The sequence below is a fragment of the Stegostoma tigrinum genome, chromosome 16 (genome assembly GCF_030684315.1).
Source record: "Stegostoma tigrinum isolate sSteTig4 chromosome 16, sSteTig4.hap1, whole genome shotgun sequence".
NCBI lineage: Eukaryota > Metazoa > Chordata > Chondrichthyes > Orectolobiformes > Stegostomatidae > Stegostoma > Stegostoma tigrinum.
This window is the reverse complement of record NC_081369.1, coordinates 36,149,874-36,163,892: the sequence shown is the minus strand read 5'-3', so window position 1 is coordinate 36,163,892 and position 14,019 is coordinate 36,149,874. Positions and strand designations below refer to the sequence as shown.

General features: G+C 42.9%; 1 protein-coding gene across 1 annotated transcript in view; it reads left to right on the top strand.

Annotated features, from left to right (window-relative positions):
• The window catches only part of zcchc14 (zinc finger, CCHC domain containing 14), a 112,418-nt gene that overhangs the window by 21,335 nt on the left and 77,064 nt on the right, over positions 1 to 14,019 (top strand). The window contains exons 3-4 of the mRNA XM_048546614.2: positions 7,861 to 7,934; positions 12,109 to 12,180. Coding sequence (XP_048402571.1) covers positions 7,861 to 7,934; positions 12,109 to 12,180 — 146 coding nt within the window. The remainder of the gene's footprint in view (positions 1 to 7,860; positions 7,935 to 12,108; positions 12,181 to 14,019) is intronic.

Sequence of the window (14,019 nt, the reverse complement as noted above, 5' to 3'; positions counted from 1 at the left end):
TAGAGTTGGAAATGCCTAGAAACAGGCCATGGCAACACAAAAAAAACCACATTTCTTGTCCACACGCAACCATTACCATTACGGTTGGTCAAACAAATAATATGCGTTGCTCACAATCCATAAATGTTATCCTTTCCCATTCACAAAAAAATCAAGGTATTCACCATGGAAGTAAACCTCATTCCAAGAAAAGCAACAATAATGATCTTCCAGACTCTCATGATAATTCTTCCTGCATAACAAATGTTGTTTCTGCTCTAATGTGCAGTCAATCTGATTTTATTCCTTGAATTGTTTTTATAGACCTCCTTACACCGTGGCCAATTGGGGTATATCAAGGGCTCGTTTCTGCCTTCCATTCCTCCTTCTTGTCCATTTCGGTCAGAGGTTGGATGTTTCTCTGTTTTGTTCCTCTTTTCCTTTTCCTTCATTTTCATTTCCCTTGGTGAACCTGAGGAATCAATCTGACCCTCTTAAGGAGTTAGGAGATAATGATAAACTTGCTGGATTTCCATTTTGTTCAGGTTCTTCTGGCCCCATGATCCCCTGGTCTGGATTCCAAAACCAGTCCCATTGTAAGTTTCCCAACTCTGAGGTGTCACATTCTCCCAATATTACGTGTAAATGGTGATAATTATTCTGCCACCTTTCAAATGGTTTTAACTGGTTAATATGATACCAGCCAGTCTTGTTAGGGACTCTTAGCACCTTCTATACTCTTGGGACTTGCTTTGTCTATCACTTTGCAAATATAGGGGCCAGGAAGGATGTTTTTCTGTTTTTGCATCATTGTCTATTTCTCCACCTGCAGCTTTATTGACTTGGTTTTGGACTCATTGTGGGGCGTACTTTGTCGCTTCCTTCCCATTTATTTGCAGCCACATAGTTTGCTTCTTTTACACACTCAACCAACTGTTGTACCCACTTATCTTTCATTATTTCATCTACTTCTGGCTCAGATAGGTCTAATCCTATCATGGCTCCAGGCCACACATCCCTTGACCTGTCATCAACCTGGGCTGAAATCCTGCTGAGAAAGTACAGTGCTTTTTTGTCATCAGGACATGAGGAAGCACCATCAGCCAAGTGGTCTGGAGCAGCAGCACAAATGTTGGCCAACATATTCTTCAAAGTTTGATTCACCCTTTTGGCTATCCCTCTGGATTGGGACCTTTAGGATATAAGGAACCTTTGTTTTATCCCAGTGATAATGGGAACTGCAGATGCTGGAGAATCCAAGATAACGAAGTGTGAGGCTGGATGAACACAGCAGGCCCAGCAGCATCTCAGGAGCACAAAAGCTGACGTTTCGGGCCTGGACCCTTCATCAGATGAAGGGTCTAGGCCCGAAACATCAGCTTTTGTGCTCCTGAGATGCTGCTGGGCCTGCTGTGTTCATCCAGCCTCACATTTCATTATCTTTGTTTTATCCCAGCAGTGTTATGACATTCTGCATCACCTATCCTGTAGGATATATCCCTTGATCTGATTTAATACTCCCTGATAAACCCCAACGTGTAAAAATCTTTTTTAATAGGACCTTGGCAATTTTTGGCAGTATCAGCTTGAGTGAGAAATGTGTCTACCCAATTCATGAAGGTATCTTCTATTACCAGGATACACTGTATCCTCCTGTAGTTGGGAGGAAGGGACTCATGAAGTCAATTTGTAAATATGTCCAGGGAACCGTTATTGGCCTTGTGTATCTAAGGGCTCCCTTCTTCACATTTTTGCCAGGGTTATTTTTGGCACATATCAAACAATTTTTCACATAATGTTCCACATCCCGTTTCATTTGTGGCCATCATCATTCCTCTTTCAACCTCTCCAACATGTTTTTCAACCCCCGGTGTCCATATATGTCATGATGCTAGTAAATTGTCTGATTCTTTTCTGTCTCTGGGACTGCAGATTTTCACAGAGGCACCACCGAACTCATCTCCACCTATCTGGACTCCATTTTCTCCCCCTTGGTCCAGGAATTCCCCACCTATATCTGTGACACCACCCACACCCTCCACCTCCTCCAGGACTTCCAATTCCCTGGCCCCAACACCCCATTTTCACCATGGACATCCAGTCCCTACACACCAGCATTCCTCATGCAGATGGCCTCAAGGCCCTCCGCTTCGCGCTGTCCCGCAGGCCCGACCAGTCCCCTCATCCGCCTAGCCAAACTCGTCCTCACCCTCAACAACTTCTCTTTCGATTCCTCCCACTTCCTACAGACCATGGGGGTGGCCACGGGTACCCGCATGGGCCCAAGCTATGCCTGCCTCTTTGTAGGTTATGTGGAATGGCCCCTCTTCCGCACCTACACTGGCCCCAAACCCCACTTCTTCCTCCGTTACATTGATAACTGTATCAGCGCCACCTCTTGCTCCCAAGCGGAGCTCGAACAGTTCATCCACTTCACCAACGCCTTCCACCCCAACCTCAAGTTCACCTGGGCCATCTCCAACACATCCCTCACCTTCCTGGACCTCTCAGTCTCCATCTCAGGCAACCAGCTAGAAACTGATGCCCACTTCAAGCCCACCGACTCCTACAGCTGCCTAGAATACACCTCCTCCCACACACCCCCCTGCAAAAATTCCATCCTCTATTCCCAATTCCTGTGCCTCCACTGCATTTGCTCCCAGGATGAGGCATTCCACTCCCACACATCCCAGATGTCCGCGTCCTTCAAGGACCACAACCACCCCCCGTTGAGAACGCCCTAGACAGTGTCTCCCGCATTTCCCGCAACACGTCCCTCACAGCCCGCCCCTGCAATAACCGCCTAAGGGAATCCCCCTCGCCCTCACATACCACCCCACCAACCTCCAGATACAATGCATCATCCTCCGACATTTCCGCCATCTACAATCCGACACGACCACCCAAGACATTTTTCCATCCCCACCCTTGTCTGCCTTCCGGAGAGACCACTCTCTCTGCGACTCCCTTGTCTGCTGCACACTCCCCTCCAACCCCACCACACCCGGCAGCTTCCCCTGCAACCGCAGGACGTGCTACACTTGCCCCCCACACCACCTCCCTCATCCCAGACCCCAAGAGGACTTTCCATATTAAGCAGGTGTTCACATCTGCCAATGTAGTATACTGTATCCACTGTACCCGGTGTGGCTTCCTCTACATTGGGGAAACCAAGCGGAGGCTCGGGGACCACTTTGCAGAACACCTCCACTCGGCTCGCAATAAAGAACTGCACCTCCCAGTCGCGAACCATTTCAACTACCCCTCCCATTCCTCAGACGACATGTCTATCATGGGCCTCTTGCAGTGCCACAAGGATGCCACCCGAAGGTTGCAGGAACAGCAACTCGTATTCCGCTTGGGAATCCTGCAGCCCAGTAGTATGAATGTGGACTCCACAAGCTTCAAAATCTCTCTTTCCCCCACCGCATCCCAAAACCAGCCCAGCTCGTCCCCTCCCCCCACTGCATCACTAAACCAGCCCAGCTTGTCCTCGCCTCCCTAACCTGTTCATCCTCTCACCTATCCCCTCCTCCCACCTCAAGCCTCACTTCCATCTCCTACCCACTAGCCCCGCCCTGCCTCCTTGACCCGTCCGTGCTCCCTGGACTGACCTATCCCCTCCCCACCTATACTCTCCTCTCCACCTATTTTCTCCTCTATCTGTCTCAGGTCCGCCTCCCCCTCTGTCCCTATTTATTTCAGAACCCTGTCCCCATCCTCCTCTCTGATGAAGGGTCTAGACCCGGAACGTCAGCTTTTGTGCTCCTGAGATGCTGCTTGGCCTGCAGTGTTCATAAAACATAGAACATAGACCTGTCATAGCGATCTCAAGCCCGTCTAACCTACACTATTCCATCTACGTCCATATGCTTGTCCAATGACGACTTAAATGTACCTAAAGTCGGCGAATCTACTACCGTTGCAGGCAAAGCGTTCCATTCCCTTACTACTCTAAAGAAACTACCTCTGACATCTGTCCTATATCTTTCACCCCTCAATTTAAAGCTATGCCCCCTCGTGCTCGCCGTCACCATCCTAGGAAAAAGGCTTTCCCTATCCACCCTATCTAACCCTCTGATTAATTTATATGTTTCAATTAAGTCACCTCTCAACCTTCTTCTCTCTAATGAAAATAGCCTTAAGGCCCTCAGCCTTTCCTCGTAAGACCTTCCCTCCATACCAGGCAACATCCTAGTAAATCTCCTCTGCACCCTTTCCAAAGCTTCCACATCCTTCTTATAATGCAGTGACCAGAACTGTACACAATACTCCAAGTGCGGCTGCACCAGAGTTTTGTACAGCTTCACCATAACGTCTTGGTTCAGGAACTCGATCCCTCTATTAATAAAAGCTAAAACACTGTATGCCTTCTTAACAGCCCTGTCAACCTGGGTGGCAACTTTCAAGGATCTGTGTACATGGACACCAAGATCTCTCTGCTCATCTACACTACTAAGAATCTTACCATTAGCCCTGTACTTTGCCTTCTGGTTACTCCTACCAAAGTGCATCACCTCACACTTGTGGTGAGTTCTGACGTGTTCCTGATGTAAGGTGGTCTGTTGAGTGTGTCAGGGTTTGTTGAATCTTTATGATGCTGTGCCTATAGGTATCTCCTGACCCAGTTCTTTGGATATCCATTATCCTTGAACACCTGGAAGAGGTATTCGTCCTCCGCTTGGCGTAATTCTATGTTGCTGCACTGTCTAGTTGCCCTTTTAAGTAGTGGTCACATGCAGCTTCATTTGTGTGTGCTGGGATGGTTACTATTGAAGTTCAATACCTAATCTGTGTGTGTGGCTCTTCAGTGTACTTTCATTTGCAATTCCCCATTTGTCTTGCGGTGTACCATGACATCCAGGAATGGGAGTTGTTTGTTCTTCTCCTCACTGGTGAATTTTATTCCGGTGAGGGTGTTGTTTATGAGATTGTGTGTCTCTTCTAATTTACTGATGACAAAGGTTTCGTCTACGTAGTGTATCCATCGTTTTGGTTGGATTTGCGGAAGGGCAGACCTTTCCAGTCTTTGCATCACTGCTTCTGCTACGAGTCATTCAGCCACCTGAGCCTAGTTTGACATTCATTTGGATCATTTCACACACCTCACATCCACTTTCCTTCCCTTTCCCCATAAATTATTGATCATTAATCTATTTTTTAAGCTTAAATATACACAACAATTCAGCCCCCACAGCTCTCTGTGGCAAGGAGCTCCTAAGACACTCAACCCTGTGAGAGAAGAAATTTCTCCTCTCAATCTTAAATTGGTGCCCCTTAATTCTAAGAATATGCTGTCTGTTTCTGGACTGTTCCATGTGAAGATACATATCTGTCAGCATTTGCCCTGTCAAACCACTTAAAAATCCTCTGTTTCACTGAGACTACCTCATTCTTCAAAACTCCATGAGTATAGCCCCAACATCTTTAACCTTTGCTCATAAGGCAATCTGTTCCTTATCAAAGATCAACCTAGTGAACCATCTATGCACTGTCTCCAATGAAATAATATATTTTCTTATATAAAGGGACTAAAACTGCAGATGCGATCTGACCAGAACCTTGTACAGTTGCACTAAGACTTCCCTTCTCTTACATTCTAACCCCTTAAAATAAGAGCCAAAATTCCATTAGTCTTCCATTACCTGCTGCACCTGTGTGCTACCATTCTGTGTTTCATGCACAAGTACCCCCAAGTTTCCTTGTTTTGAAGTTTTCTGCAGTTTCTCTCCATTTAGATAACACTGCTTGTTCTCTCTTCCAAAATGAACAAATTTTGCATTTGCCAACATTATATTCCATTTGCCAACTTTTATCTACCAATTTTGACTATCGCTATTCCACTATAAAGTGCTTGCATTTGAGATGACACAACTTGCCTTTCCTCCTATCTTTGTGTCATCTGAAAATATGCCTACAATACATTTGTTCCTTTTCTGCAAGTCTTTAATATAAGGCTGACGTTTCGGGCCTAGACCTTTCTGTTTGCAGTTCCTACTATCTCTAGATTATTTACCCAGTCTTTTCCTGTTAATATCTTGAAGACTACGATGTATGTAATGTGGTTAAAATTGTTTCAAAGATAGTAGGAACTGCAGATGCAGGAGAATCTGAGATAACAAGGTGTAGAGCTGGATGAACACAGCAGGCCAAGCAACATGAAAGGAGCAGGAAGGCTGACGTTTCAGGCCTAGACCCATCTTCAGAAATGCATTTCTGAAGAAGGGCCTAGGCCCGAAACTTCAGCTTTCCTGCTCCCCTGATGCTGCTTGGCCTGTTGTGTTCATCCAGCTCAACACCTTGTTATCTCAATCGTTTCAGGTAATGTAGCTGTTAATATTAACCAGTTGCTACGAGAATTGATGTAATAGATGAGCAAAGCCAACTCTTTGTACTGATTTTATAGGCAAAGCTTTTTTTTAAGCTGTTCCATTCAGTTGACCCATCATTCCTGTGCTAACTGGCTTATGTTAGCTCCTGGTGGTGTAATGCCTTGATTTTAATATTGCCTTGCATGTTTTCAAATCTTTTTGTTGCCTTGCATTTCTCATCCCTGTGATCTCCTAAAGCCCTACAAACTCCCAAGATGGGGTAGCACAATTGCCAGGGACCTGGGTTCGATTCCAGCCTCGGGTGACTGTCTGTGTGGATTTTGCACATTTTCCCCATGTGTGCGTGGGTTTCCTCTGGGTGTTCCGGTTTCCTCCCACAGACCAAAGATGTGCAGGCTTGGTGGATTGCCCATGCTAAATTGCCCATAGTGCACAGGGATGTATAGATTACATCGGTCATATGGGGATGGGTCTGGGTGGGATTCTGTGAGGTTCATCTTGTTGGGCCAAAGGGCCTGTTTCCACACTGAAGGGATTTTATTATTCTATAATATGTGCTGTTCACTTCTGGATACTTGTGCCCATTTTCTTAATGCTTTTTATCAATGATCTCTCCTTTTATTATGCTTTTTACTGACATTCTCAAAGTGAATTGCCCGTAAACAGATAAATACTCAGAGGCAATGTCATTTATAGAACACTATTAGAATCACAAATGTGCAAGCCTTTCTGCTGGCACAGAATACTACCGATGAAAAGCAGAGGTGATCAGGCTATGGTCCAGGAGAGTACTCCATAAGACCATAAGACGTAGGTTGGAAGTAAGGCCATTCGGCCCATCAAGTCCACTCCGCCATTTAAATCATGGCTGATGGGCATTTCAACACCACTTCCCTGCACTCTCCCTGTAGCCTTTGATTCCTTTTGAGATCAAGAACTTGTCGATCTCTGCCTTGAAGTCATCCAACGTCCCGGCCTCCACTGCACTCTGCAGCAATGAATTCCACAAGCCCGCCACTCTCTGGCTGAAGAAATGTCGCCTCATTTCAGTTTTAAATTTACCCCCTCTAATTTTAAGGCTGTGCGCACAGGTCCTAGTCTCCCTGCCTAATGGAAACAACTTCCTAGCGTCCACCTCTTCTAAACCATACATTATCTTGTTCCCTCCCATTATCTCCTGTACCCTAGGTCCCTAAGTTAGGGGGCCATGGCCAAGAATTGTTCCTAGGTTCCCGCTGTCTTCTCTGAATCCCCAACATCCTTCTTACAAGTGTTCCTCCAAGAAATTTGGAGGAATATCCAAGGATATTTTTCAGTGACATTTTTAATAGCTTTCCTTATGAAAGACATGGTAATAAATGGCTATTTGACACAGTGCAACAGTATATACTTTTCCTTGGCAGCTCTCCAGAAACGCGTACAAGTCTTTTTTAGTAACTAGTAACATTTTAAAGTTGCACATATGTAATATTAATATCTTGTTTGTGACAAAAAATTTTTTGAAAAAATATAGTCTGTGCAACTTAGATGTTTTTTTCTCTCTCTGCAGTAAACATTGAGAGGATAAATGTAAGAGGATTACAGCACAAGAAGAATGAGAAGACTGCTGAATATTACTTTGAGGTAGCAATTTCTGTTATTTACATTTGTAACACGCAAAACACGTCACTTTCATTTCACATTGTATATTATACACAAGGCCTGTAAAGTAAAATTTAAATTAACTGCTGGTAAATGGAGACCAATTTGGTGCATAATGAAAATTTTCTACTTTCCAACTGTTCACCTCTGTAAGCAGTTTTGGATGTCGCTCAGAGCTCCCTCTGTGTGCCCAGTTTTGGTATTTTGCCAGATATTTTCTGCGGGTATGTCATTTATATTGTATATGCACACAGGGATGTGGGCGTGGCTTACTGGGCCAGCATTTATTTCCCATCCTTAATCACTGTTGAGGAGTTAATTTGACAAAGCCTGTCAACACACTCGTGCAAGGCTAACCACTGCTCTGCATCCTCACTTCTACCATTCTTCTAAATTAGATGTAAATTTCCATGCAAAGTGGGATCCATACCATTTAAGAAGGAGCTTACTGCTGCAAGCAGTCATTTGGCTGTTGTTGCAGCACCAGAATTGGTGGAAGGTGAAATTTCTGTTTCTTGGTTAAACATTTGCTGGTAAGTTCTCAGAACTTTAGAGGTGGTCACATTTCCTAATCATAACAGTGGGAAGCTGCTCTGCATTTATTAGGATTTCTTGAATACTCATTAACACCTCACCTTACTGGGATTATAGTCACAGGCACAATCTTGTTAGACGTGCTGAAAAATCTATCAATATATACAAGGCATTGGCCATGTTGACTTCTTGAACATCTTCATTATCTTCGCTCTTTCAAAATAAAGCCGCTTGTCATTGCACAAATGCTTGCAGTGTTGGGGTTGAAGCTGGTCCATGTTCTCCGCTTGAGAGTTCCCTCAGTCATTTGCAGTCTGGCTTGTTGTTACTTACTTTCAGTGTTGGAGTGAAATCTTACCAGGACAGGCAAACAGGCATGATCTTGAGGGTATTTGATGCAAAGAGTGGCACGGTGGCTCAGTGGTTAGCACTGCAGCCTCACAGCGCCAGGTACCCAGGTTCGATTCCAACCTCTGGCTACTGTCTGTGTGGAGTTTGCACATTCTCCCCGTGTCTGCGTGGGTTTCCTCCGAGTGCTCCGGTTTCCTCCCACAGTCCACACATGTGCAGGCTAGGTGGATTGGCCATGCTGAATTGCCCATAGTGTTCAGGCGTGTGTGGGTTATAGGGGGATAGGTCTGGGTGGGATGCTTCAAGGGGTGGTGTGGACTTATTGGGCTGAAGGGCCTGTTTCCACACTGTAGGGAATCTAATCTAATCAAAAGCCCATGGGTTGCTGTTGTGTCCTTATTCCATGCAAGGTTTTGGTGAAAAGCTATCAGATGAGTACATTTTCCTAGTTGTGATGAAAAGTCTTCATCTGACTGAGTGTTGGAAACAAATGAATTAAGTGCTGGAGTAGCTTATTTGGCCCATTGAATATGTTCTGTCATTCATCTAAATTGTAGATGATCTGTTTATATTTCAAATTCCATGTTCCTACCTACTGTGACAACCTTAAATGTTTGAAAGGCAACAGAATCAATCAACCTCTGTCTTAAATATATTCAATGAATCTGCCTTCCTGCCTTCTGGTACAGAAGGTTCCAAAGTTGCACAACCCTGCTGAGAGAAAATAATATTCCTGACTCTCCCCTAAAAGGGTGACTGCTCATTTTTAAAATATTGCCCTCTAGTTCTGAAGGCATCCACCAGAAGAAACATCATTTGCACATCCACCTTGTCAAGAGCATTCAGGATCTTATATTCTAAGTTAAGTCACCCCTCGCTCTTTTAAGATCTAATGAAATCGAGCCCAATCTATCCAATTTATTTTCATAAGACAATGTAATTGTTCAAGGTATCAATCTACTAGACCTCCCCTGAACTGCCTCCAGTTTATTTACAGCCTTCCTTAAATAAAGAGACCAGAATGTACATGGTATTCAAGATGTGGACTCGCCAATGTTCTGTATAACTGAAGAATAACTTGTATATTTTGACTGTTCTGAATTATTTTGAATTTTTCTAATTAACCATCTCTAATCTCCTCAATGGTCAAGTCTAACACAAAAGACATCAAGCAAACTGGCCTATAGTTTCCTGTTTTCTGCCAGTCTCCCCACTGGAATAGATGGCCTATATTTGCTACTTTCAATAAAACAGTACAGCACAGTACAGGCCCTTCAGCCCACGATATTGTGCCAACCTAATATCCTACTCTAAAGTCAAACTACCCTGCGTACCCTACATTTTACTATCATCCATGTCCCTTTTGAAGAGTCGCTTAAATGTCCCTAATGTATCTGACTCCACTACCACTGCCGTAGGACTATTCCCTGCTTAAAGAACGTATCTCTGACATCTCCCCGTTACCTTCCTCCAAACACCTTAAAATCATGGTCCTCGTAATAGTCATTTTCGCCCTGGGAAAAATCTCTGGCTATCCACTCTATCTATGTGTCTTATCATCTTGTACACCACTATCAAATCACGTCTCATCCTTCTTTGCTGCAATGTGTAAAGCCCTAGCTCCTTCAACCTTTTCTCATAAGACCCGCCCTCCAGTCCAGGCAGCATCCTGGTAAATCTTCTCTGCACCCTCTCTCAAGCTTCCACACAAGTCCTATAATGAGGCGACCAGAGCTGAACGCAATATTCCAAGAGTGGTCTAACCAGGGTTTTATAGAGCTGCAGCATAACCTCATGGCTCTTAAACTCAATCCCCCTGTTAATGAAAGCCAACACACCATATGCCTTCTTAACAATCCTGTCAACTTGGGTAGTGACTTTGAGGAATCTATGGACATGGACCCCAAGATCCTCTGTTCGTCTGCACTGCCAAGGATTTCTGCCATTAACCCCATATTCTGCTTTCAAATTCAATCTACAAAATGAATCAGTTCACACGTTTCCGGGTTGAATTCCATCTGCCACTTCTTTGCCTAGCTCTGTATCCTGTCAATGTCCCGTTGCAACCTACAACAGCCCTCAACACTATCCACAACTCCACCAACCTTCGCCTGATCGGCAAACTTACTAATCCACCCTTCCACTTCTTCATCCAAGTCTTTTATAAAGATCACAGCCAGCAGAGGTCCCAGAACAGATCTTTGCTGAACACCACAGGTCACCAAGCTCCAGGCTGAATACTTTCCATCTTTTACCACCCTCTGTCTCCTATTAGACTGCCAATTCTATATCCAGACAGCAACATTTCCGTGAATCCCTGCTTTCTTACTTTCTGAATGAAAACCTGTTAGAACTTTTCCAGAAGCTAATGAATTTTGGAAAGTAACTTCAGTGGATTTACTACAACATTAGCCACCTCTGTTAAAACCCTAAAATAAAGTCCTTCAGGACCCAGGATTTAGCCTGCAGCTCCATCAGTTGGCGTTGTTCCACTTCTTGCTGATTGTAATTTCACCACTTTCCTCTTTTCCTTCCATTTCCTGATTTGTTATCATTGCTTGGATTAATTTTGTATCTTCTAGAATGAAATGAAAGGAAATGTATGTGTTCGTTGTATATATCATAACCAACTAATAATTTTGTGTTGTCACTGTCTGCAGGACCAACACTCACTCCATTTGTTCTTTCTACAGGTATCTAAAATTTTGGCCTTTCATTTCAATATCTTCCCACTGATTCAGATTAGATTAGATTCCCTACAGTGTGGATACGGGCCCTTTAGCCCGACAAGTCCCACCACCCCTTGGAGATTCCCACCCAGACCCATCTTCCTATAACCCCACACCCCTGAACACTACAGGCAATTTAGATTAGATTAGATTGGATTCCCTACAGTGTGGAAATAGGCCCTTTGGCCCAACAAGTCCACACCGCCCCTTGGATCATCCCACCCAGACCCATCTCCCTATAACCCCCTCACCCCTGAACAGTGAGGGGAATTTAGCATAGCCAATCCACCTAACCTGCACATCTTTGGACTGTGGGAGGAAACCAGAGCACCCGGAGGAAACCCGTGCAGACATGGGGCGAATGTGCAAACTCCAAACAGGCAGTCGCCCGAGGCTGGAATCGAACCAGGGCCCCTGGCGCTGTGAGACTACAGGCCTGACCACTGAAACACCGTGCTGCCCCCAACAACTTGTGACTTTAAAGTTTCTTCTTTTTTTATTTTTACATATTCAAAATGTATATTTTTTACCTTAATACTCAGGTCCTGTGGTCAGATTCTTCAGTGACTTTCATAACCAAGACCTATCGGGAGCTGAGAGAATTTCTTTCAAAGGTAAGTGAGACAAGGATTTGAGGCGTAGAATACAATCTCTTGATGTTTCAAAAGCAGAAAATGAATTACCGTTTCCATTATTTCAAAATTGTTACTTCTAGTTGTTGTCACTGTTACTTTAAATCATTTGATCATATTGATAATTCTCACATTATGAAGAATGGAAAGAGAGAAATCTGACATGAGATGGCATAAAAACTGATTTTTAATGCCGGTGTTTCAGGATAAAGATAGTGCATTTCAGTTATTTCATGTCATAATATTACAACAGCTATCTTCTGTGATAAATGGAGAAAACTATTTGTGACTTGAGCATGCTATAGATTTAGTACCACTGCTCTTTAGAAAGCGGAAAACTTCACAAATAAAATGTTCCCTTTTCCTGGGTTTACCATTCAATGTGAATTCAGTTTTAAAGCAATGTAATATTTTTAATATTCTGACAAGGCATTTGGAGACCTTGAGATTTCAAGATGTTCAACAGCAAGAAAATGTATTCAGTATTAAGGATATATGTAATAGTTTCAGATGTGATAAATGTCTGCTACCTGCATTCATAAATTTTACATACTCAACCTGTATTAGCAATTTCTAAAAATTATTTCCTACAAGAAAAAATACAGAAATTATTCATTTAGCAGATAGATTTTAATATACCTCAGCACTTTTATTTAGTGTGCCACTTTTATTTCGTGGGATTGATCTCATTAACATCAAATACCCATTTAAGTCTTTTTTTAAATTCACTCTTGGGACTTGGGCATCTCTTTATTACCCATTGCAATTGGATGCTAGTTTTTTGTGATTGAAAATACAAACAACTTTTTCATTGTTTATTATTGTATGAAAATCTTTGGGATTGCTTTAGCCACTCTATTTGAATTTTATTTTTGCAAGCACAATCAACAAAAATTTGTAGTGCAAGCATTCAATGGAAGCTTAGAAATTTAAAATTGGATTTTATTCCCTAGAATTGCTTGGATTTGTTTTATATCATCTAAAATGATGACAAAGTCAACATATTTGTTCTTTATTATTGACTAATAGTTTTCTATTGTTACTGTCTGGAGGACCAACACTCTCTTAATTTCTAGAGTTTTACATTGAAGTTTGGATCATTCATAGAACAACGCTTTTACTTCTGAATTTTGGTTTGAATCTCATTTGGCCGGATTGAGTGAAAGATTATTAGAAGAAATAATTGTTGGGATGCTTCCTGACTAGTCATTGATAGCTTTTAAGGTCATAATGTTACACCATCCCTAATAGAATTTGAAATGGAAAGACACAGACAATAAAGTTTATGATTAAGGTGGGCTAAATCTATGTGAAAGAAGATTTTCAGTATGCTGAGTGGAATAACATTGTAAAACTAAACTTTATAAATCATTTTATGATCTTTATTAAACATAATGAAAAATCATTTCTATTGTTGAGCCCTGCCCAGCACCCAGCCAGTGCTGTATATGTTGCAGAAAGTGAAAAATCTAGAATGTGTAGCAATTTAGTCTTATCCTTTCCATTTCAGAGGTAATCTTTCATGAGAAAATACTTGTGATAGATTACTGACTGGTTTGCAGGAAGTTAGGAATAATTAATTCCTCTTTAATAACTTCTTTCAGGAGGATATGTATAATAAAATCCAAAAATATTGCTGTAATTCTAACTGTTTGACTGTTTTTGTTTTAACAGTGGCTGGGATTGAGGTTTGATAGCTCACTGAGGTTTGCACTGCAATTAAATGGAACAAGCAAGGAACTGAGAAGTATGAGATAACCAGGTGTAGAGCTGGATGAACACAGCAGGTCCAGCAGCATCAGAGGAGCAGGGAGGCTGATA